General features: G+C 53.4%; 3 protein-coding genes across 3 annotated transcripts; 2 read left to right on the top strand and 1 right to left on the bottom strand.

Moving 5' to 3' along the window:
- The first annotated feature begins 249 nt into the window (after window positions 1-249).
- On the top strand, window positions 250-7,352 carry LOC141742898 (proto-oncogene Mas-like). Its single transcript, XM_074586434.1, has 3 exons — window positions 250-483; window positions 3,289-5,536; window positions 6,123-7,352. Exon 3 carries the CDS (start codon window positions 6,149-6,151, stop codon window positions 7,127-7,129), a length of 981 nt encoding a protein of 326 aa, XP_074442535.1. The 5' UTR covers window positions 250-483; window positions 3,289-5,536; window positions 6,123-6,148; the 3' UTR covers window positions 7,130-7,352.
- Window positions 7,353-9,657: 2,305 nt separating this feature from the next.
- Window positions 9,658-11,859, top strand: LOC141741641 (proto-oncogene Mas-like). Its single transcript, XM_074582491.1, has 2 exons — window positions 9,658-9,932; window positions 10,524-11,859. The coding sequence occupies exon 2, from the start codon at window positions 10,562-10,564 to the stop codon at window positions 11,531-11,533; it is 972 nt and encodes a 323-aa protein (XP_074438592.1). The 5' UTR covers window positions 9,658-9,932; window positions 10,524-10,561; the 3' UTR covers window positions 11,534-11,859.
- Window positions 11,860-15,905: 4,046 nt separating this feature from the next.
- Window positions 15,906-17,400, bottom strand: LOC141741640 (proto-oncogene Mas-like). The gene is made up of 2 exons (XM_074582490.1): window positions 17,328-17,400; window positions 15,906-16,936 (listed from the first exon to the last, which is right to left on the bottom strand). The coding sequence occupies exon 2, from the start codon at window positions 16,884-16,886 to the stop codon at window positions 15,906-15,908; it is 981 nt and encodes a 326-aa protein (XP_074438591.1). The 5' UTR covers window positions 16,887-16,936; window positions 17,328-17,400.
- Window positions 17,401-25,312: the final 7,912 nt, after the last annotated feature.

The raw sequence follows: 25,312 nt of genomic DNA, 5'->3' as shown, positions 1-25,312 counted from the left end.
AGCCTGGGAGCGGGCACATCCCTGCCCGTAGCACAGTTCCTCGGCGGCGCCCCAGGATTTCTGAAGGAAACCTCCTGCTCGTCCTTCAGGTGTCTTAAGCGCCCAAAAATGAACGACTCCAGCTGTCTGAGCACATCGCAGTGTGCACATACGTCTGATTTCTTAGATGTTCCATGTTTGTTCCCGAAGAAATTATCATGTGCTGACCTCAAAGGTCTTTGCGAGGGGTGTGTGTGGGGGGAGTTTGTCTGTTTGTTTGCTTTGTTTTTAAGGCTAAATAGAGCATTCTGAGTCATTGTGAGCCGCGCTGGCGTGCTTCCCAATACTGGCCTGCGGGAGCTGGGTGGAAGCCCTCAATTCCTTGGATTCCCTGGCCACTCATTGCCTCCAGCCGAGCCGACCTCAGCCCCTCTCCCAGCCCCGCAGCTCTTCCAGCCGCTCACCTGGGAAATAGAGAGAAATACACCGCAACTTTTCAAACCGGTACGCGGGAGTTCATAAAGAAATGGCCTTTTTTTTTTTCTCCAACTGAGGTTTAGTGAAGTAGGTGGCGACACGGCCAGCGGGACGAGGAGGGGGGATTCTGCCCCTCTGGGGTGACCCCCCCTTGCAGTGCTGGGGGGCCACCAACAGCAGAAGGACACGGAGGTGTTGGAGCGGGGCCAGAGGAGGCCCCGGAGATGCTGGGAGGGCTGGAGCCCCTCTGCTGGGAGGACAGGCTGAGAGAGCTGGGGGGGTTCAGCCTGGAGAAGAGAAGGCTCCGGGGAGACCTTCCAGCCCCTTCCAGGCCCTCAAGGGGCTCCAGGAAAGCTGGGGAGGGACTCTGGAGCAGGGAGGGGAGCCGTGGGACGAGGGGGAAGGGTTTTCCACTGCAAGAGGGGAGATTTGGATGAGATCTGAGGGAGAAATTCTTGGCTGTGAGGGTGGTGAGCCCCTGGCCCAGGTTGCCCGGAGAAGCTGTGGCTGCCCCATCCCTGGAGGGGTTCAAGGCCAGGTTGGACGGGGCTTGGAGCAGCCTGGGCTGGTGGGAGGTGTCCCTGCCCAGGGCAGGGGGTGGCACTGGGTGGGCTTCAAGGTCCCTTCCAACCCAAACCGTTCCGTGATTCTATGATTAGTCTGGGGATGGTAGGAATCTGTTTTCTTCCTTTTGGTTTTATTTTTTTTTTCTGCTGCGTCCCTTCGTTTACCTGATAAAGCGCATCCGAAGCAGAAACCCGCTCTAGGCTGAATCGTTGCTGCGTCGCCTTTCTCCGCAGAGTCTTTTTTACCATAAAGGACAGGATTTTGCTAAATCAACTTCAAAAAAAGTCAAAAACTCCCCAAGTCACGTGCGGAGGAGCCCCGGGCGGTAGCACCGCGCATCCCCCTCTTCCTCTTCTTGAGGTTTTTTTTGGGGGGGGGGGAGTTTGGGTGGGGTTTTTTTTTTTGTTATAAGGAAAAGAAGAAAGCGGTTTGCTCTTGTACTCACGCCACCTCCTCCTCCAGACGGGGTGTCCTCAGCCCCGCTCGCTGCTCGGGATGAGTCATCCCAAACTGGGGCAGCTCCGGCGAGGGGTCACCGGGGTCCACACTGTCCCCATGGCCACTTCCCTCGGAAAAGGGGAATTCTCCTTCCCACCAGCGTCTTGCCGGGAAGGCGGCCGAGCGCAGGAGGGCACGTACTCTAGAGAGCCTTCTACAACGTTAAGAGCAAAATTAAATGCGAATATCGTGACCCGCGACCGCATCGAACGCGCTTTTACGCCTCAGGGCGCAATCCTTTCCACAAACCAACAATTTTGCGCGATCCAAATCGATTCTTAGCCCCCAGCGTCCCATCCCCCGAGCTTGGGGGGAACGGCCCCCTTCTCTCGCGCCTGAGCGGATTGGGATTTTTCCTTTTCTCCCTGTGCAAAGGCTTACGGGTTTGTGCCGTTTCTTTTCAACCAAGGCTGCGCCGTGCGTGCAAATCCCAAATATTATTAGTAAAAATAAAAGTCGTCCAAGAAACTCCTTATTGCTCTTATATCACTCTTATCGCTCTCGTATCTGCCGGCATCTTCTCTCCTGCAAGAGCAGACATCGGCAGAGACGGCTCATAATGACTGATTTTGCAGCTGACGTAGAGGTTTTTCCCTACGTCTCTTTTTTTATCTGCAGAAAACGGAGACTTAAAGCAGGCGGCATCGCCCCTCGGCTGCACCGAAAGCTTTTCCAGCCTTTTTGCTGGAATGGGTTCTTTCTCCTTCGCTGCGAATGGACTTGGGGAGCGCCCCAGGGTTCGCTCAGCCCCCCGGGATGCCGGCGCCGCTCACGTCTCCCAACAATTCCTGCCTCCGCAGGGCAGGGGGGACACATTTCGGGGAGAAAAATAGCCAAAACGAAAGCAGAACCGCGTTTGGGCGAGCTTCAGGGAGAAAAACGCCTGGGAGGTGAGAGCCCTTGGGATGCCGTCGTGCCGCTCACGCCTACGGAGGCTGCCGTGGGTCCTCCCTGCCCGGCTCCGCTCCCCGCGGGCTCTGCCTTCCCGGGAGGAGGAGGATGGAGGGTGAAGCACACCCTGGGGCCGCGGAAGCCGGGAGGTGCCGTTCTGCAGAGCCGTCCCTGCTTCACGCCGGCTGAGGATGGATTAAGAAAGTTCAGGGTTGTGTTTTCCCTCTGCGCCGTGGAAATCCGACCGACCAGAAGCTTTGGGAGCACGAGGGAGACGGAGCAGCTGCATCGCATTTAATGCAGCCTCTTAGACCTTTTTTTAGCTAATCCTAACGTTGCTTTAGCATGAAAAAAGCGACTTTGGGGTCGATTTTTTTGCCGGGGCTGGAGGAGAAGCCCTGCAGCGGTGCAGACAGGGTGGATTGTCCCCCGGTCCTGCAGCAGGGGACTGTTCCCAGCCAGCCCAGCACATTTCTCCAGTGGGTGGGGGCTTCCCGAAGGATACGGGACCGGGACACCCTGCCCACTCGTCCTTGGCCAGAGCGGACGCTGGCAATGTGCCGGGGGGGTGTGTGTGTGTGTGCGGGGGGGAATTTGGAACAAACGTGGAACAAAACCCAAAGGACTTGTGGTTGGAAGGACATCTGGGGCAAAAGCAGGGAGAGCCGGAGATGGCAGACGTAATTATTTTGCAAGCTTCGGCAGCGGCGTTGTTCACCGGGACACTTGGAAGCTCCGCACGGCGATACTTGAGTTTTTCTTAGGCTATTTAAACAATCCTGAGTGAAAGGATTGCCCTTTCTAACTGATCACATAGTTTTATTACCACCCTCTTAGAATTTTTGATAGTTCTATTCTAATTTCTCATCCTTTCAGGGGATCTCGGTGGCTGCTGGCTGGGTTGGAAGACGATGTTCCTGCTGGGAAAGGAGTTGCCTCGGCTCCAGCCCTCCCCGACGGCGCCGCCTGAGCTGCAGGCAGAGGAATGCCCATTAATTAACTTCAGTTCACACACATGTTCCTGCGGTTCGGAGTTTTGTCCAGATGGAACTGGACACGGCAGAGATGGTTGAAGACTCTCCAACTCTGCTTTCTGCTTTTTTTTTTTTGATTTTAGGGGGTTTGGGAGGATTTATTTTTGTTTGTTTGTTGTTTTTTTTTTTTCCTGGGATCATAGCGATCTAAAAGGGGATCCGAAGAAAATCAGGGAGTCTTCCAGGGAGAAATTGATCACGTCTTTTCCAGGGTGGTCCTGGGAAGGAAGGGGTGATGCACAGAAGAGATGCTGGGGGTGGGGCGACAGCATCGTGCTGCCCGGTCAAACCCAGCCCAAAGGAAACGTATGGGTTCAACCAGGCAACAACCAGACCACAACCAGAGCAGCCCTGCAGAAAAGGCCTTGGGGGTCCTGGTGGATGAAAAGCTGGACATGAGCCAAAGATGCGCGCTGGCAGCCCGGAAGGCCAATCGCATCCTGGGCTGCATCAAAAGAAGCGTGGCCAGCAGATCCAGCGAGGGGATTCTGCCCCTCTGCTCCGCTCTGGGGAGAACCCACCTGGAGTCCTGTGTCCAGCTCTGGAGGCCTCAGCACGAGAAGGACACGGAGCTGTTGGAGCGGGGCCAGAGGAGGCCCCGGAGATGCTGGGAGGGCTGGAGCCCCTCTGCTGGGAGGACAGGCTGAGAGAGCTGGGGGGGTTCAGCCTGGAGAAGAGAAGGCTCTGGGGAGACCTTCCAGCCCCTTCCAGTCCCTCAAGGGGCTCCAGGAAAGCTGGGGAGGGACTCTGGAGCAGGGAGGGGAGCCGTGGGACGAGGGGGAAGGGTTTTCCACTGCAAGAGGGGAGATTTGGATGAGATATTGGGAAGAAATTGTTTGCTGTGAGGGTGGTGAGCCCCTGGCCCAGGTTGCCCAGAGAAGCTGTGGCTGCCCCATCCCTGGAGGGGTTCAAGGGCAGGTTGGACGGGGCTTGGAGCAACCTGGGCTTGTTGAAGATGTCCCTTCTCATTGCAGGTGGGTTGGACTAGATGACCTTTAAAGGTCCCATCCAAACCATTCCACCCCTCTGCCTGCAGCCAGGCAGGATTTAGGATGGAGGTGCAGGCAGGACAGCAGCCAAGGGCTGGATGGGAAGCTCTCCCAGCCATTTGCATTTGCTTCCCCTTGCTCTGCGTGTCTCCGATGATTTCTTCTGAGCTCTTCATATAGATTTGCTAGTTCAGCAGATGAGGAAGTGGGACAGATCTCCCTGGCCCCAAAAGGATGCCTGGAGCAGGGCAAAGGGATGGGGCTGGTGGTGTGAGGAGGCTCAACAGGACCAACAGTCCCCGACGAGGGCTCACACTGCGTCCTGCGACCTCATCAGAGTGAGATGTGAGGATGGGACATGGACCAGCCACCCACCCGCCGGCATCCAGTGGTCTGTGTCATCCCTGGGATGTGGTGGCCGGGTGCGTCACACCGTCCCACTTCCCTCCCCATGGCTGGGGGTGATGGAGGTGCCCAGCTCAGCTCTTGCAAGCAGGGAAGTGACAGTCAGCGGGCACTGTGCTGAGCATCATTGCCCCAGGGTTGATGGGGGGGAGGCTGGTGGCTTCTGTGTGACAGTGAAGAGTGGACATTCCCACAGACGGGGACGGGGACACATCTCGGGGATGTTGCAGCCGGGCGCAGAAGAAGCAGGCGAGAAGGAAGATGATCGTTTCATGCCCAGGCCGACGGCGGGTTGGCAAACAGGAAATGTTTGAAGCAACCAGCAGATGGGTCTGCAACGGCTGTCCTGTGAGGGTGACTCTTGGGCAAGATGATTCCGCCACTCTCGGAAGCGATGACCAAGCCCTGGCACGTCCGCGCGCCCGCAGGCACCCACCCCTCAGCAGAAACCCAGGAACTGTGGTCCCAGGGCCCATTTGGCCTGGAGCTGAGGAAGAGACAGGGTGCCAGGACCATTGGAGGAACCTCATCATGGAGTTACCTTCTTCCTGGTGGCCGGAACTCGTCTGAGAGAATTGCGGAGTGGCAGCTTTGTAACGTTTGATGTGCAAATCTGGCGGAGAGGACTGGAGTTTGCAGCTCCGGGTTACCAAGGCTGTGCAAGGACTCTGCCCTCACCGGACCCCCCCGTGCCTGGTGAGAGGGGTCTGGGGCTCGTCTCTGCTCCTGCTCCTGGGGCACGCTGCTCCGCTCTCCCTCCGTCTTTCCATTCTCCACAGTCACCTCCTCAGTCCTTAAAGGGAAAAGGGCTCTGCCTGCCTTTTCCTTCTCCCTCCACTCCTCTTCCAGCTCTCTGTCCGTCTCCTGCCAGCTGGGGCCTAAGCTTTTCCCTTCTATTTCTATTATTTCTATTTCTATTCCTATTCCTATTTCTTATTTCTATTTCCCTTCCTAATTTCCCTTCCCTTCCCTTCCCTTCCCTTCCCTTCCCTTCCCTTCCCTTCCCTTCCCTTCCCTTCCCTTCCCTTCCCTTCCCTTCCCTTCCTTTCCCTCCCCTCCCCTCCCCTCCCCTCCCCTCCTCTCCTCTCCTTTTTTGTTTTTTGTTTTTTTTTTTTTTTTTTTGTTTGTTTTTTTTTTTATTTCCCTGCTCGGCTCTTACGCTCTCGGGTTGCAGATGTTGGAGCCCATGGAGGAGAGGGGAAGACTGCATGACCCAAGGCCATTCACAGGACTGGGGACCCGAGAGTCACTAATTTTGCCTTCATCTCTTGCCCTTCCCCAGGTGAGCCCAGGAGAGAAAGGAGGAAGATGGACCGACATCCCAACAACACGATCCCTGACTGGCGTACAGTGTCCCCAGCGCCTACGGAGAGCATGGTCTATGCGGATGGCCACAATGGGACCAAGTGCTTTGCAGAACACATCCCTGAAGTCATCACCGGTAGCATCACGCTGCTCATCTGCCTCTGCGGGCTGGTGGGGAACGGGGCCATCCTCTGGCTCCTCAGCTTCCGCATCTGCAGGAACCCCTTCACCGCCTACCTCCTGAACCTGGCCGTCGCCGACACCTGCTTCCTCCTCTGCACATCGGCTTTCCTTGTGATATATCATATGCCCATGCTCAGCTGCTTCCAGCCAGAGATTTTGCGGGTGCTGCCGTTATTTCACTCCATGGTTCTGCTCACGTACAGCACCAGCCTCTATCTCCTCACGGCCATCAGTGTGGAGAGGTGCGTGTGTGTCCTCTGGCCCTTCTGGTGCCGATGCCACCGCCCGAAGCTCCTGTCAGCCGTCATGTGCAGCCTGTTGTGGACGCTCGCCTGCGTCCTTGCCGGCCTGGTGTACTTTGTGTGTGACCTGGGTCACTCTCAACACTGCTGGACGGTTCTTGGAACCTTCTGCTTCCTCAATTTCTGCTTTTTCACTCCCTTGATGGTTCTTTCCAATGTGATCCTCTTCATCAAGCTTAAGCGTAGCTCTTGGCAACACCACCCGGCGAGGCTGTACACTGCCATCTTCCTCGCTGTCTTCTTCTTCGTCCTCTTTGGCATCCCGCTCAGTGTCCAGATCTTCCTCAACTTCTTTGTCTACATTAATTTTGTCTTTGAGATCTGCCTGTTGCTGGCCTCTCTCAACAGCAGCATCAACCCAGTTATTTATGTCCTGGTTGGGAGCTACGGAAATTCCAGGTTCAGGGGATCCGTCAAAGTGGCACTTCAGAGGGTCTTTGAAGACAGGGCAGATTTCCAAGAGGTGGGTGAGACCCCTGTGATGGGAAATGCTGAATAAACCCCTGTGGCTGCAGACTGGCACCTGGAGAGGGGCAGCCCTGCCTCTGCACCCCGGGCCAGCACCCATGGGAGCCCGCTTGCCCAGCTGAGTGAGCAGGACCAGCAGCGGATGGTCGTGTGTCCCCCACGACACATCCACACTCGATGAGATTTCCAGGGGCAGGGCTGGTTCCCGCCTCAAATTTATTTTTAAGTTATTTTAATAAAAGTGTCTTTCATTTAACTTACCGGTGATTGCAGTTTCTTCCCTTGCTGCATCCGTGGCGTGCTCTTGCTTGTTCTCAACATTGCAGTTGTGGCAGCCCCCTCTGGCTGCCCGCTAGTTTATACTGATGAAATGATGTGCTCCGGAAAGTTCTGCTTCATTTTTTTTCTCCAGGGTTACCACTGCCACATTCCCGGGCCCCAATCTGTACCTTGTCTGCTTGCCAGCACGGAGATGTCCCACCTCTTCCTGCCTCTACCCTCTTCTGGGACCTTGGTGCCTGATCCTAAAGCACTGAGCACTCACTACCTTGATCCTCAAAAGCCCTCAGACCAGAGGAGATCATGGCGAGGGACAGAAATGACATTTTCAGCTCCTTCTGGCTTGCTGTCCTCCTGTGCCCCAGTCTGACAGAAGAAACCCATCTCAGTCTGGCTGATCATAGAATCATAGATTGTAGAATGGTTACAGTTGGGAGGAACCTTAAAGATCATCCAGTGCCACCCCCTGCCCTGGGCAGGGACACCTCCCACCAGCCCAGGTTGCTCCAAGCCCCGTCCAACCTGGCCTTGAACCCCTCCAGGGATGGGGCAGCCACAGCTTCTCTGGGCAACCTGGGCCAGGGGCTCACCACCAAGTCAAGAATTCTTCCTCAGATCTCATCCAAATCTCCCCTCTTTCAGCTTAAAACCCTTCCCCCTCGTCCCACGGCTCCCCTCCCTGCTCCAGAGTCCCTCCCCAGCTTTCCTGGAGCCCCTTGAGGGCCTGGAAGGGGCTGGAAGGTCTCCCCAGAGCCTTCTCTTCTCCAGGCTGAACCCCCCCAGCTCTCTCAGCCTGTCCTCCCAGCAGAGGGGCTCCAGCCCTCCCAGCATCTCCGGGGCCTCCTCTGGCCCCGCTCCAACACCTCCGTGTCCTTCTGCTGTTGGTGGACCCAGAGCTCTATGGAGCTGGCAGCACCAGTCAGCAGCCAAACCTTCACCCTGCCAAGGGGGTCTAAGCAGGGAGGAAGAAGGGGACAGGCGAAGAAGTGCTGGCTGGGACCAGCACCGTGCCAGGCTGGTCAGAGGACAGACAGACAGACAGACGGACAGGGTGACGGCTGCTGGAAAGTGGAATTCTATGCACCGGGTGGAGAAGCCCATGGAGGAAACGTCCAGGGCAGACCCTGGAGAAGAGAGCAGCAGAGGCTGGGAAGGCTCTCGCAGGCGATAGCTGGAGGAGGCCGAGCTCTGCCTGCCAGATGGTTTTATTAACTTTCCTGACACACAGAAACAACTGCTACCAGAGCCATAATATTTACAGAATGTGGCTTCCTTTGAACCCATAGGAGCCTGACCCCGACACAAACAAATAACTGATGGCTGTAAATCTTGTGTTGGAAATCAAAATTTTAGGTGAGATTGCTCAGGGTGTTGCCCATGAAAGCAGAAGCCGAGAAAACCCGGGAAACTCTTTTGCAGAGCCCACGGGTTGAGGGGGCAGCGAGCGTCGTGTTGCGCGGCGTTACGCTGGTGCACCTTGATGCTTTCCTTATCATGACCTGTTCGCACTGGAACGGGTTGGCTTTGTGCGGGGATGTGAGACTGGGAGCACAAGAACAGTGTCAACGAAGGAGAGATGAGGTGGGTTTGGTCCTGGGGTCCCCACGTGTGCCAGTTCCCAGCGGGAGCATCCCTTGATCCCAGTTGCAACAGGAGCTGCTTGCATTTCACCTTCTGGGTAGGAGCCATCTCACCTGCCCTCAGCTCTCTAGAAACTACATGGTCTTGTCTAAGAAAGCCATTGTAGGCTGCTGGCTGAGCGCAGAAGACAACTCGGATGAAACCCTTAACTTTAAGATGTCCAAAGCCAAGTGAGCAGCGTTGAGTCACCTCTCCTTAAGGAAAAAAAGGTTTTCCTGAAATCCTGCGTCATCTCTCTGCCGTCTGCCTGTGCCCTGGGTCACACACACATATTATTCAGTCATCTCCTCAATACACATGCTCTTGGAAACTGTGTCAAATATCACATACCACTGTGAAATCGTGGTATCCAAGTGGGCAAACCTAGAGCCGGATCGGAAAGAGACGTTTTGGAGCAACACCAGGCTTGTAGGGCAGGGTCCTAACTGTACACCCCTGGAAAGACAGGAAAAAAGTTCAACCAGTTCAAAAATATGAATATTTTGGGATTGGTGTTGCTTTAAAATGAAATGAAGGAGGAACCTGACACGGAGACAGTCTGCTTTTCCCATAGGTCCAGTTCCTGCGACTCATTTTTGTTAGTCATTTCCTGTACAAAGCCAAGAATAGATTATAACCAGAACCCTGACACTGTCAAACGCAGTGAAACAGTTCCCTGTTTGCAAGAGCCCTTGAGAACACGATCCGCTTGGCTAACACTGAGAAAAGTGGTTTGTGAAAGGACCGGAGAAAGATCCCATGCTGGACGCTGCACAGGCTCACCACGGCAGGCTTCCGTCCAGTTTTCCAAGTGATAATTCCTGGAAACCTCATGAAGATCCCATCATGGGGGCAGCAGCTGGCGAGCGTGAGGTGATGTGAGTCTGCAGCGCGTCTGCTCCAGCCACGTTCTCCAGGCTGCCAGAGGAAAGAAGGTCAGACTTTTCCGGGTGATTTCTTTTGTTGTTGTTGTTTGTTGTTGTTGTTGTTGTTTGTTGTTGTTTTTCCAGCCTAATGAGTGCCTCCCCTCGTTGGTTTTGAACCTCGCTGGTCAATTTGCAGCGAAATCTGATTGGAGAATAGTGGTCTCTTGGATATTAAGACCTACAAATATTGTGGGGAAAGGTGGTAGGGGAACAATGAAATGAGTGTCCCGCTGAAGGGACCCAGCAGCTTAGTAATATCAACTATAATATTAGAAATCAGATTCACCCCCAAAACCACTTACTCTTTGACATCTCCAAGGACAATCCTTTCATCTTATTATTTCCCTCCTCCTGATCTGTCCTGTCCAAAGCCAGGAAGGAGGCATCTCCCTCTCTTCTTCTCCATGTCTGTACGTGCTCTTGTGCCAGGCGCGTCATGCCCGTCTCCCTGCATCCTATCTTCCATCTCTCCTTTCCCTCGTTTCCCTCTGTGCTCCTCCACCTGGAAGCTAGGGCTCTGCATGGCTGCAAAGACCTGAAAAGCCTGGTGTCGGGACAGCAGAGTTGCTAACGTGTCTCTGTTTTATCTCGTCCCTCCAGCTGTGCGAGGGGGAAGGAGAAGCAGCAGAGGTTTCATAATGTTCCTCGCTGTGGAAAGAACCAGCCCGCCTTGCTGGAGCCAGCCCGGTGGGACAGCATACAACAGGAGCTGGCCTCACAGGCTGCTGAGGCAGGAGGACAGTGACTACAACTGGAGCGACTGTGAAGCTGGTCACTTGAGCAAAGTTCCCGTGACGCTGCTCATCTGCCTCTGCGGGCTGGTGGGGAACGGGGCCGTCCTCTGGTTCCTCAGCTCCCACGTCCGCAGGAACCCCATCACCGTCTACGTCCTCAACCTGGCCGTTGCCGACTCCACCTTCCTCCTCTCCATCGCCATTGCCCTTGTGATATTTTACGGCCCAGAGAAACTTTGTCACAGGCTGGGCTCACAGGATGTGACAACTCTGTTGAACATGGCCATCCTCTTCTCTTTCACCGCCAGCGTCTACCTCCAGACGGCCTTCAGTGCCGCCACGTCTCTGTCCCTCCTCCCACCATCCCGCTGCCCCTGCCACCGCTCCTGGCGCTTCCCAGGGCTCCTGTGTGCCCTGCTCTGGGCCCTCTCCTTCCTCCTCACCCTCACCCTCTACTTCTGCCCTGCGGCGCTCAGCGTCTTCATCCTGAGCTACCTCTTATCGGTGCTGACCCTGGTGTTGTCTGGTCTAACCCTGCTTGCCAGGGTCTTGTGCTCCTCATGGCAATGTCCCCCAAGGACTCTCTGTGTTGTGGTCCTGCTGGCTGTCGTCTTCTTCCCCTTCTTCACTGCTGATTTTTGTTACTGGCTCTTGCTAAGACTGTTTGATTTTTCTGTGTTTGTCTTTAACGCCTCTCTCCCGTTGGCCTGCGTGAACAGCACCATCAACCCTGTTATTTACTTCTTGGCTGGGAGCTGTGCAGAGAAGTTCACACTCTCCGTTAGGGTTGCTTTCGAGAGGACTTTTGAAGACCTAACAGAGCCCCAAAATAGAGGCGAAACTCCCAGAGAAAACACAGTGGAAGCAGCTGTTTGAACCTCTGTGGCTGCTCCCTGAGAGAAGATGCTCCAGGGATGGAGGTGTCCCGTGAGCCCGGGCGAGCCAAGGAAGATGACTCTGGTGCGGGTCTGGCCGCAGATGAATGGAATTAGCTGCAACACAAGGAACCGTGCTGGGTGGCATGGGAACTCCTGCCTGAGGTGGATGCTGGCAGCATGGTAAAATACCCATCAAACCCTTTTGTTTTGAAACCTTTGCTTGGAATCTGTTGTATCCAACAGGTCTGAGCTTCTCCTGTCTCAACAGTGAGCTTGCTCTATCCCGCGCATGATTAAAACAGAGCCATGGAGGCTCTTAGCTCCTGCCAGTGGTTTTTCTGGTGTGTTTGTTTAAGAGCAAAGGGTGGGTGGATGAGAAAGCTTGGCACAGCAGGGCAGGACAATTGCTGGGCAAAGCTTTGTGTGTCCATCTCCAGTGGGTGCCAAACCGTGTGAAGAACATGTGGAGCCTTCACGTTCAGCTTTGATACCGGGCAAGTAGGTGTGCACTTGGGATCACCCCTGGAAGGCTTTCAGCACTTGTTGGCAGCTCCACTGACATGGTTTGGCTCAACTGGAGGCTTCTTACAGTGGGACACATCTCTGCTAACTGCAGGCATCCCAGAGAGATGTCGTCTGCTGCACAGGTCCCTCCCAGAATGAATGAGGAGCTCGTGGCACTGCCAACGGATGGCTCATCCCGACTATTGCAGGCACCTACCTTAGGATGAGGTGCCTCATGCTCTAAGGGTACCTGTGCTCCTCATAAACATGACAGAGGTTTTAGAATGAGAGGAAATGAGCCATCTGTGTGCTGGCAGCCCAGAAAGCCCCCCGCATCCCGAGCTGCATCCCCAGCAGCGTGGGCAGCAGGGCCACGGGCGGATTCTGCCCCTCTGCTCCGCTCTGTGAGACCCCCCTGCAGTGCTGCCTCCAGCGCTGGGGCACCAACAGCAGAAGGACACGGAGGTGTTGGAGCGGGGCCAGAGGAGGCCCCGGAGATGCTGGGAGGGCTGGAGCCCCTCTGCTGGGAGGACAGGCTGAGAGAGCTGGGGGGGTTCAGCCTGGAGAAGAGAAGGCTCCGGGGAGACCTTCCAGCCCCTTCCAGGCCCTCAAGGGGCTCCAGGAAAGCTGGGGAGGGACTCTGGATCAGGGAGGGGAGCCGTGGGACGAGGAGGATCAGTTTTCCACTGCAAGAGGGGAGATTTAGATTAGATACTAGGAAGAAATTCTTGACTGTGAGGGCGGTGAGCCCCTGGCCCAGGTTGCCCAGAGAAGCTGTGGCTGCCCCATCCCTGGAGGGGTTCAAGGCCAGGTTGGACAGGGCTTGGAGCAACCTGGGCTGGTGGGAGGTGTCCCTGCCCAGGGCAGGGGGTGGCACTGGGTGGGCTTCAAGGTCCCTCCCAACTCTAACCATTCTGTGATTCCATGATTTTCTGTCAGAACGGAGTCAGCCTTGTTCTGGTCACCAGTGACAAGCTCTGCAGTGAAACCCGGTTGTTGTTTATTAAACACACTTTGGGGTCAGAATTACCATGCTGGAAAGTAAAAAAAAAAGAAATCCAAGTTTAACGTCGGAGCAGTAACAAAATGACGCCTTAGGTTGGTAACTAGAAAATGGGCAGTACAGTCAGGCTTTTGGAGCGTACGGTTAGTCACTGGAAGCTGTGCAGAGGAGCTGCTCGGCTCCTCCAGAGTTCGGCCAGGTTCAGGATGGAGGCAACAAAGGTCTTCCTCTTGATGCTGAAGCTGGGGAACCAAAGGATAACCCCACTCCCCGTCAGCCTGCACAGGCAGATGAGCACTGCGATGCTCCTAATTTCTACTTCTACTAGTAAAATTAAGTGGCCCATACATTTGGTTATATTAATTTCCGTATTTCAGGCTCTTTTTGGCCATGGAGCCAGAGGTGCAGTGAGTGGAGTTACTATGAAATCTTTGCTGCGAGCCAAGAGAATACAGGAATTAGTGTCTCTGACTTGCCGAGACCATCTGATATGATAATCCCCTGTCTTGCTTCATGGCGTGGCATGGAGCTGTGTTTGGCGAGTGTTTGGTGAGCTGTGCCAGAGCAGGTTCCCGTCTCAGCCTCTGCAGCTGGTATTTGCCTGCTGTGCTTTTCTCTGGCGTCGGAGAGGTGGTCTTTGCCACCAGACGTCCTGAGTTGCACGCTGTTATGTCACGCATCACCTTGAAATGGTTCCTTGCCAAAATCGGTGCCTTTTCTGGAGACACCTCCCCTTCCAAGTTTGCAGGACAGGGTATCATAGCCTGGGCTGAAGTCAGGCAAAAGAGGCTGAAGCCTCCTTGGGAATGCTTTTGTGGACAAAACTTTTGTGGAGATATTGGAAAGTGAAACATGTCTTCAAATCCGCTCCTGGTTTTCCTATAGGGACTGATAGGAGCAGGGCTGGATCAGATTCCCTGCCCCCTTGCAGGGACATTTACTGTCCTGTCCAGTCCCTGAGAGACCCCAGCAGGGAGGTGACAACCTCCAAAATACAATGGCTCGCCATCCAGCCGTAGTCAGTTGCAAAAAGCCGTGTTCCCCTGGAGCAGAGCCGGAAAGCAGCACCTCGCGTGAAATTCTTGGCACGAGCGTGAGCGCCGGGAACACGCCACTCGTAATCCCTCGGCGCTATCGAACCCGTGCTTTTCTCAGAATGATTTAACCCTGGAATTAAACAGTGCGACAAATTTCCACTTCAAGTACCAAGGTTCTGCAAAGGCAGGCTTGCCAGGAGGAAGCGTCTGGTGATGGCTGCCCGGGCAACCAACTTTGATTTGATCTCCTCACCCAGACATCACATCCCGTGGTCAGGAGACTCCCCTCACAGTCTCATCACATCGGCGACAGCTTCCCCTCACGTGTCCCATGGACGGCGATCTTGTCAGTAGGAGCTGGCCACGTCAACCCCTTCCTCTCCTCCAGACGTTCCCCAGTGTCATCCCACCATGTGAGGGCCTTCTGGTGTTTGCTGTGCGTACCTGGCGCTGGACCAGGAGACCCTCCACATGGGGAAATCCCCAGGGTGTGGACTTGCAACAGCACAAGGGCTTTACCTGCTGCCTCTGATTCTTGTCTCACCCAACCTCATCCATCAGCACCGTGCAGACAGCTCACTCGTCTCCGGATTTCCTTTGCTTTCCCATTCTCTCTCTTGCTTTTTTGCTTTCTCTCTCCCTTTCTTGCTCATCCCAGGAAAGAGACCTGGGAGTCCTGGGGGACAACAGGATGGCCCCGAGCCAGCAGTGTGCCCTTGTGGCCAAAAAGGCCAATGGCATCCTGGGGGGCATCAAGAAGAGTGTGGCCAGCAGGTGGAGGGAGGTCATCCTCCCCCTCTGCTCTGCCCTGGGGAGGGCACAGCTGGAGCGCTGTGTCCAGCTCTGGGCTCCCCGGGTCAAGAGGGACAGGGAACTGCTGGAGAGGGGACAGCAAAGGGCTACCAAGATGCTGAGGGGACTGGAACATCTCTCTGATGAAGAAAGGCTGAGGGATTTGGGTCTCTTCAGTCTGGAAAAAAGACGACTGAGGGGGGACCTTATCAAGGCTTGTAAATACTGAAAGGGGGGTGTCAGGAGGATGGGGCCAGGCTCTTCTCAGTGGTGCCCAGGGACAGGACAAGGGGGAACGGGCACAAACTTGACCATAGGAAGTTCCATCTCAAGACGAGGAGGAACTTCTTTGCTGTGAGGGTGGCAGAGCCCTGGCACAGGCTGCCCAGAGAGGTGGGGGAGTCTCCGTCTCTGGAGACATTCAAACCTGCCTGGACGCGTTCCTGTGCCACCTGCTCTGGGTGACCCTGCTCTGGCAGGGGGTTGGAGGGGATGATCTCCAGAGGTCCTGTCCAACCCTATGGTTCTATGATTCTATGATTGCCTTTCTCTCTGTCTCTGCATCTCTCTCTCTTTCTCTCATTCTCTCATTTTCTCTTTCTTTCCTTGTTTCCTTCTGTCTTTCTCTTTCTTTCACAGTCTCTTTTCCCCTATGCCTTATTCCCTACACCACTACTTCCCCCATCACCAACCAGAACCCCTTGGTTTGCCCATTTTTGCAACCCATTTTGCAGAGCCCTGCCTTGCTCGGCCAGCAGAGATGGCCAGAGCTCCCCAAGGTACAAATGTGTCAGACCTTCCCCAGGCAAGAGATCCCGCAAAACACCACAGAACTCATCAGCTGATGGGCAAAGGGGCCAGAGTTTATTGTCTGGGGCCAGAGCAAGGAGGGTCATGGCAATGGGAACACAGCCCGGGCACAGGCACTAGCTGAGCAGTGCAGCGCTGGCTCTGTGCTACGTGTCCCCACGCCTCCATCTCCTTCTGGCTGCCTGCGAGGCTCCACATCTCCAGGCCTCCTTGCCAGCAGTGCCTTAGACAGTGGTGTCCACTGCAGCGTCCTCAGGCACACGGCTCTCCTCCTCACTCGTCGCTTTCTCTTCGAACACTCGGCGGAGGGCGACTTTCACAGAGCCGTGGTGGAACCGGCGCTGCCGGTAGCTCCCCACCAAGAAGTAAATGACTGGGTTGATGCTGCTGTTCAAGGGTGCCAGCAGGTAAGAAACATGAAGGCAAAACACATTTTTATAAGTAAGATGAATGAAAATCACCACAGTGGGAGGAAACCCGAAGATGAACATGAAGATCACGCTCAGGAGGATGGCAACATAGAGTTTCCCGGGGTGTCGTCTCTGTGAGCCACATCGGAGTCTGATGAACAGGGAAAGGTTGGAAAGGAGTGGGAATAAACAGAAAACGAGAAAATTCATGATGCTTAAACCTTTCAATAGTTGTTCACAATCTATATTCAACTTCTCATTACAGCTCAAAGCAGCCAAAGAAACAAAAAGTCCGTCGAGAGCCCAGAGTATCCCACACATGATGCCTGACAGGTGCTTTGGGCGATGACAGCGGTACCAGATTGGGAACAAAACAGAGGCGCACCTCTCTATGCTCATTGCTGTCAGGAGGTACATGCTGGCATAATAGCAAAACAGGAACAGAACCATCAGGATATAATATGCCAAATAATGTTGAAAGAAGGAAGTAACATAGACTGTTGAAACAATGTGTAATGTAAGGATAACCAAAATGAACAGGAGCAGGGAGAAGTCAGCAATGGACAGGTTAAGAACATAGACAGTGAAGGGGTTCTTCTTCATCTGGAAGCCCAGGAACCATATGACCACCATATTCCCCACAAGTCCACACAGGGAAACACCGATAAAACCAGCTACAATTATCAATGCGCTGTAATTCTCTTTTATGCACCAGTATTCTGTAACTGGCTGAGAATCTGCATATCCATAATCCATGTAGTTCAGAGAGAGATTTATTATGTTGGTCTCCTCCATGGTGATTGACCCTGCTCTGCGTGGCCGCTTTCTCCCTCTCCCACCACCTCCTAGGAGAGACCAGGAATCAGAAGGAAATGAGGGGGAGGCAGCGGCATTCCCAGCACCTTTCCCCATCACCATCTTTCCCCATGGCCCCACGCCAGCCCCAGGCTATGCTAGGAAGGACCCCATCCCCTGCTGTGCCCAGGACAGGCTCCCACCCCTCAGACCTGTCCCTAGACAGGAGGCACCTGTCATGGAGGCTTATAAAAAAATTACATTAGGCAGGTGATAAACTCAAATTAAATTTTATTCTAACCAAAACTCTTTAAGAGTCTGACCAACAAAATCAAGGAAATAATCAACAGGCTCAAGACGCTAAATGGTATTTATACTACACAGCCCACCTAAGAATTCTTAAGCTTTAGGAATGATGACCCAAAATTTGCAATCACTCACCTTGTAGGGTGATGGCTCTCAAATTCCAGGAGTAGCCATGGGCACTATCCTGAACCACAGGGAGAGTCCCTGATACAGAGCGGCTGCTCCAAGGAGGACTATCTCAATTTGCCCTCCGGTGGGGCTCCGTTTATGCCGTCGTCGAATCTGATCTGTGGTCGTATATGGTCATGTTAGATTTCATTGGTTGAGGGCCTTATCTTGCTTGTCTTTCAGCTGCAGTGTTTACGTCATCGTGGTCACCGTGTGGACCGGGTGGCCTGACCCCAAACTGCAACTTCCAAGTTTTTGAGAAATTTTGGTCCCTATCAGGGTGGGTGCACCTGTCACAGAATCCACCCCTTGACCACAGTCATGATTTGACTGGTTTCTTGGGAGTGGTGGTATGGTCACCTCTTGCCACCAAAGTAAAAGGGAACACAGTCTCGGGGAGCTTGATGCTCACTAAGGGTCATTGTTCCTTGGTTGTCGTAAGGTTGTATTGGGACATCAATAACACAAACAGGTTTTCAGGGAGTATACTTCACGATTGATACAGATCTCACTATTGTGCGCTTAATGCAGCTTATCATAATACAAATCCCAATAACCGTAACTGTAATCATTATCAAAGACCGATGGAGGCTAGTTAGCCATCCTGACAAAGAAGACCTCAATATATCCAAAACTTTCCCCAGCCGATTCGTTCCTAGTGCAACGATTGTGTCCTGAGTCTCTTGCCACCTTCTTCATCTTATTGATTCGCTTTTTTAGCGGGGCCTTGGTACGTGTGGGATGTGGATACAGCACTCAGCTACCGACAGGTTCAGGACTCCACATACGCCTCTCTCCTCTAATAGCATCAAATCCAACACGGCTCGGTTTTGGTGAGTCATTTTACTGGTAGGTTGTAAGCGATTGTTTAAGAGTACCTGGGCTATCGGATGTAGCGTTGGCTAAGGCTGACAGTTGTAGGCCTAGTTCCAGAATGCCCTGAATAACGATTCCATCCACCATCTAACTCGTGATGGGGCTTCCTACCACCCATTCCGTAAATCCCTTAGACTATGATCCCACCACTTGTGTGGCGTGCGTCCTTCCTGTTAGATGGGACAGAGAGAGAGTACGGCTAGCGTACAAGAGTCCAGGGATGGCTGGATATAGTCGGGAATACAGGTGGCCATCAGAACAGGCCCACACTAGGCTAGGGGGTGCACAGACAGTGGATGTCCGGTATGAACCTGTTGATAACATGAAATAAGGGCAGTAATCGCCATCGTCTTTACTACAATGGCTAGTAGAGGGCTGTGAGTAACTGGTATTGCTACACAGGCAGCCTCGTACCAGAGCACCCCTAACAGGAGGGCAGATCCACAGTAATGGCATCTTGTCTATGTCCTTACGCCCGATATCCACCTGGCAGTCCCAGAGCGGAGATTTTTCTGCCGGGCGAGGTGCCTTATCTTCTCGCCCATGCCAGCTAGGCCTGGGGGCATGGGGGTGTCCAGCCCACAGGCAATTGAAGGGATACGGGTCCTTGCCTCGGTCTGGGACTCGTTGCACACACTGGGGTGTTCACTGCTGTCTTTTTCAGGCATTTAATGGTTCTGTGTACTGTAAGGAGTGATCGTCAGAGCCCCATCGAGCATTATAGCCATTAGCTCCCCAGGGGACACTAGGCCACGGTATGGCACCATTTTCACCATCATTGCACCCCTTGGCCTGAGTGCCAGGTCAGAAGTTATAATTACATCTTGCGTCCCATTTTGAACTAGCATTGACCACATCAGGTGACCAACTATAGGTGATATGGCCGTAACTGTTTTTGACATTAAAACTATAATTATTATATTATTTCCTTATAAACTTGAGGGCTAGTGGTACATTAACAGAAATCGGTAGAAGATCTTCTGCTGAGTTGGGGGTAGGTAGGCAAACCATTACAGAGGTGAGGTTCATCATTCCAGCAAACCCTATTATCATTTTTGCCACCATATTGTTGTCCAGATCCCTGTTATCCACACTGGCCATTGCCATCGCTGCCAGTAGAAGGGTGAGAACAGCCCGTTTCTCCATTGTCCTGTAAGAAAACAAGGAGCTGGGCCTTAGATTTTTGAAACCAGGCATCATGATTAGAAATAGGGAATTATCCACCGAGCACTAATACAGTGGGTCACAGAATCACAGAATCGTAGGGTTGGAAGGGCCCTCTGGAGATCATCCCCTCCAACCCCCTGCCAGAGCAGGGTCACCCAGAGCAGGTGGCACAGGAACGCGTCCAGGCAGGTTTGAATGTCTCCAGAGACGGAGACTCCCCCACCTCTCTGGGCAGCCTGTGCCAGGGCTCTGCCACCCTCACAGCAAAGAAGTTCCTCCTCGTGTTGAGATGGAACTTCCTATGGTCAAGTTTGTGCCCGTCACCCCTTGTCCTGTCCCTGGGCACCACTGAGAAGAGCCTGGCCCCATCCTCCTGACACCCCCCCTTTCAGTATTTACAAGCGTTGATAAGATCTCCCCTCAGTCATCTTTTTTCCAGGCTGAAGAGACCCAAATCCCTCAGCCTTTCTTCATCAGAGAGGTGTGGAAAGACGGGTCTTTACACTCACGTCTAGAGCTTCCCAGCTGCAAGTTTTCACCTAGATAAGTTGAACTTGGTTTGAACTTCTGCCTAGTTACACAAAGGAAGGCCCTGAGACCGGTAGGAACCAGGAGATAAGGAAGCTACAACCATCAGTAGAGGCTGCAACCCAACACGATAAGAACAGTTAACGGTCTGGGCGGAGACAGGGAAAGAAGAAAACAAAGACTAAGAAGACCCCCCAGACCAGAAATTACCATTGGACCAGGTGGGGCGTGCAAAGGGCGTGAAGAGCACATGAAGAGCAGATGCGTAGATTGTAAGGGTATAATTGTCCAGGAATTTCTTTGTTCTGGGTCCCTCTCTGGAGACACCCAGTCCTTGCTGCTGTACCACTTGAATAAATTATTTATTTGGAGGATTTTTGCCTGAGACTCGCCTATGGGAAAACTAGGGCGAAGAAAATTCTCTAACAGTCTGGCACCCCAGGTGGGACCCTAGGCCACCATCTTTGGATCCTCTCGTCTCCAAACATCTGACTGCTGGCATTGGGTGAGCTCACCTAGGACCTTTGGAGTGGGAGGTGCTGAGGGGTGGGTGTGACAATTCGTTAATTAGAAAACAGTGTAGGGATTTTGAGTCTCTCTCGGTATCAGGGTGAGTTTGAGCCTCTCCTGTGCTGCAGCTTTAGGCAGTGTGCCTCCTGATCAGCGTAAGGTGCGCGTGGTAGACGGTTCGAGTGCCTCGGGGTTCAAGTCCCTTTTAGTGGTGGAAAATAATGGGAAATAAACCCAGCGTAGAGAAGGGGCCAAGGTACAGCAAAACTGGGAAAGAATTTATGCTACAGCAAGGCTATCAAAAAAGCACGCAGTTACCCTATGCAAAGAAGGCTGGCCATTTATAACCGGAGATGGAAACTCAGCAGAACGGTGGCCACCGCAAGGGACCTTTGATCAGCGCAGCCTTACCTTTCTGTGATATCGCCTAGGGGATTGGTTCCCAGGACAAACGGATTACTCGGATGACTGGGATGACTGAGCACTGGGGAGGAAACACCCAAGTCCGAGGTGTGGGATGAACGAGGCATCGCCAAAGGTAACGCTTGCAGTAGGGGAGGCTACTGCCCTGGACGAAGCCTCAGATAACGTCACAACCGCGTCCGCTCTACCTTAGATATCTACTGCTCCTTCTCTGTCTTCTGATTCCACTCTGCTGGCTGCTGGACTCTTATCCTATGACTTTTAATGTCTTACCTAATCCTGCTGCTATGCTACTGGGAGGTGGTGGGGTTCCCCCTGAGTGGCACGTATTTACCGATCAGCCTTAGAATCCTAGCGATTTAGCTTCCTGGGGGAGCAAAATGACGAGACTGAGAGAGGATGCAGAAAAATGTGCTCAGTTGTTTTCTAATATATGCACAGGGTATAACCCGAATTGGGGAGATACCCAAGTACTTTTAAGAGCATTGTTTCGGCCAGCTGAATTGGAAAGGATAGTTAAGAAAGATGCAGAAGTAGCACAACAAGCTGGGGGAGCAGAAACGCCCTGGCCGGCAAATGATCCTAATCGGGATTCAAATAATGCAAATGAGAGAGCCGCCTGCCAAACTGCACTCCGAAATTTAGTAGAAGCAATTAGGGCATGCAGAGAATTGGGGGTAAGTTGGGCTAAGGTACAGGAGTGCAAAGGCCAGATGAACATCTTAGTGATTTTTGGGCCCAATTCCCACAAGCTTTGTCGAAATATGGGGGAATGACCACTGTTGTGGTTTAACCCCAGCCAGCAGCAAGGACCACGCGGCCACTCGCTCACTCCCCCTTCCTTTCCCCCCAGAAAGGTGGGGAGAAGAGGGAGAAAAAGAGGGGAAAGGGGGAAAAAAAGCCCTTGTGGGTTGAGATAAAGACAGTTTAATAGGATAATAATGGAAAAGGAAAATAACAATAATAATGGCAAAAAAATATACAAGGCATGAGTTACTCTCACCACCTGGTGAATTGGTTGCCCAGCTCGTCCCAAGCAGTGATCACAGATTCCTGCCCACCAGCCAACTTCCATTTCCATCCTGAGCAGGACGTCTATGGTACGGAATATTCCTCTGGCCATTCCACTGTTGTCCATGCTCCTTCTCAGCTTCTATGGGAAGCTGAAAAAAAGTCCTTGAATAATATAAACATCACCTGGCAACACCTAAAACAATATGCATTATCGACATTCCTTTCATCCCAAATCTGAAACACAGCAGGCACTAGAAAGAAAATGAACTCTATCCCAGCTGAAACCGGGACAGACCGCACAAAATTTTAACGAAGCGCTCGCAATTAGTGTCTCTGTGGATCAGGCAGCCACATGATATACGGAAATACTTTAAAGAACACATGCCCGGATGGCAGGGGGAGAATTTGCAGAAGATTTTGAGTGTTGCTTTGTTTGTATATGATGGGCATGAGGAACAGCAGAAAGCTGAGCAGATTAAAGAAAGAGAGAACGCGAAAGATCAGGAGGCAAATTTTCTGGCCATGGCTTTGGCAAGGTTCTTGCCAGGCAGAAACAGGGGCCGAGGGGGAAGAAGACCGGGTACAGGGTCTGGACTAAAACTGGAAAGAAGGCAAAAGGGAATGAGAAGGAATGATGGAAGAGACTGTTACTATTGTGGGAACTTCAGACACATGCAAAGGGATTGACCATTCCAGCTGCGGGGATGGATGAGGGAAGGAAACTATAACGGGAGCAAACCGCCCCGGGAGGATTCGCAATCGCAATGACTGGAGGAAAAGGGACCCCGTGGATCTCGGGGTGGGACTGGAGGAATTAGAAATGTTTAATATGTGGGAAACACAATTATACCAGCGGGGACATATTACGGCCCAGAGAGCCTTTGTCACAGGCTGGGCTCACAGGATGTGACAACTCTGCTGAACACGGCCATCGTCTTCGCTTTCACCGCCAGCGTCTACCTCCTGATGGGCTTCAGTGCCGCCACGTCTCTGTCCCTCCTCCCACCATCCCGCTGCCCCTGCCACCGCTCCTGGCGCTTCCCAGAGCTCCTGTGTGCCTTGCTCTGGGCCCTCTCCTTCCTCCTCACCCTCACCCTCTACTTCTGCCCTGTGGCGCTCAGCATCTTTGTCCTGAGCTACCTCTTATCGGTGCTGACCCTGGTGTTGTCTGGTCTAACCCTGCTTGCCAGGGTCTTGTGCTCCTCATGGCAATGTCCCCCAAGGACTCTCTGTGTTGTGGTCCTGATGGCTGTCGTCTTCTTCCCCTTCTTCACTGCTGATTTTTGTTACTAGCTCTTGCTAAGACTGTGGGTGGATAAGAAAGCTTGGCACAGCAGGGCAGAGCAATTGCTGGGCAAAGCCTTGTGTGTGTATCTATCTCAGGTGGCTGCCAAACCATGTGGAGATTATGTGGAGCCTTCACATTCAGTTCTGTTACCAGGCAAATCACCACATGTTTGGGATGGCCCCTGGAAGGCTTTCCCTGACATGCACTGCCTGTGCTGCAAGCTGAGTTTTGTCTGCATATCACGTGGGTTGTCTGCACGCAAGCGGTATGGACTGGAACCGCCTCTGGTGGTTCCTCCGACTTTTCTCCAGGCTGCCTTCCTGGTTCGCTTGAGCAAATGCCGTTTCGCAACCATAACCTGAGGTCCGTATTCATTTCTGGTGTGTTTGCTCCTCTTCTAGAAAAACATGAGGAGCAGGGTTAAAATGAAACAACCCCGAAAGCACAGCCCTGCCTGAAGACTCTGTGGCTCTCAGCCCTTGCTATCAAGGAGCTGGGGGCGGGGGGGTACACTGGCTCTACTTTGCCTGTGAACTAAGCCACCAACAAACCATTGCTTGTGAGCTGGTTTTCTTTCCTGGTGTGGCTCCCCACCAGGCTGCACTAACTTTAGTACGAGCACAAGGCCAAGGTTGAGAAGATGCTGCTGGCAGGGAGAGGGTGGAGGGAGAAAAGGCATTTCGCAGTGCAGACCCAGGCCTGGGTGCAGCGCAGGACCTAGGATGGTGACAGAAGTTTCTCTGCCCTTTGGCTTGTCCCTCAGCCCAGTGCTACACGTCACCGGAGAGGCTGGAATGGAAATCGATCACTTGGGACAGTACAGGTACAGAGCCATGACAACTAAACCCATTAAAACCCTCTGGTCAAAACAAGAAGCTCAAACGGTGGTGGCCTGGGTCGCGCCATCCAGCCGTACACAGTCTGTTGCAAAAAGCCGTGCTCCCCTGGAGCGGAGCTGGAAAGCAGCACCTTGTGTGAAATTCTCGGCACGAGCGTGAGCACCAGGAATGCGCCACTCGTAATCCCTCGGCGCTATCGAACCCGTGCTTTTCTCAGAATGATTTAACCCTGGAGTTAAACAGTACATCAAACTCCCACTTCAAGAGAATGCTCGTTTCTTCTCCAACTCTGCAGCCCCATCTGATGTTGGCTTGTTCATCTTCCCACCGGCCAGGAGTGCAGGGCCGGCTCTGCTGACCGACTCCTTAGACAGAAAAGCAAGGATGCTCTGTGCAATCCATACCCCTCTCCTGCCATCTAGAGGCATCAACCCCACAGATATTTGCGAAATCACTGCCAACCCCGTGTTGGATGTGTCCCCGCAGCCTTCCAAGAGCAGGGTGTGGGTGAGCAGCAGGGTCTGGGGCTCCTGTTCCTTCTCGGGGGAGTCTGCGCCGCCCTGGAGAAGGCAGAGGGGTTCAGTTGGGCTGGGAAGGGGATTTTGGTGGGGGTGAGCTGCCAGCTAGCCTCTTCACGAGGGTATCCTGCTCAGCTTCCAGGACTGAGTGTCTCTCCAAGGAGTCGTCACCCTCCACCTCCCACCACAGTCGCAACAGACATAGAGGTACAACCAGCTCTGCCGTCGCAGTGCCTCCATGTTGGGGGAACCAGGGTGAGGAGGGGGCTGCACTTCCTCACGGACAAACCACATGGCTGCTTCGCACGGCAGCAATGGCCTCTACTCCTTGCTCAGCCGTTCACTTCAGTGTGGGTGCAGCGGTGCCGGCAAGATGCCCACTTGACTCCCTTGGCTTGCCCGTTTTTGCAATCCTTTCTACAATCCAGCCTTGCTTGGATAACAGAGGTGGCCACAGCTCCCCAGGGGCCTAATATGTCCCTGGCCAGGAGGCATCTCCCACCTGCCTGTCCCCGGCCTCTACCTCCTGGTTCTCCTGGGAACAGGGTTGCTGAAGGAGCTCCAGCACAAAGAGCTTCTGCGGGACCTCTGTTTAGGTGGAACTTCCTATGCTCAAGTTTGTGCCCATTACCTCTTGTCTTGTCACTGGGCACCACTGAGAAGAGCCTGGCCCCATCCTCCTGACACCCCCCCTTTCAGTATTTATAAGCGTTGATAATCCCCCCTCAGTTGTCTTTTTTCCAGACTGAGGGGATCCAAATCTCTCAGCCTTTCTTCATCAGAGAGATG

Source organism: Larus michahellis, chromosome 4 (genome assembly GCF_964199755.1).
Source record: "Larus michahellis chromosome 4, bLarMic1.1, whole genome shotgun sequence".
Lineage (NCBI taxonomy): Eukaryota > Metazoa > Chordata > Aves > Charadriiformes > Laridae > Larus > Larus michahellis.
This window is presented reverse-complemented; position numbering and strand designations above follow the sequence as displayed.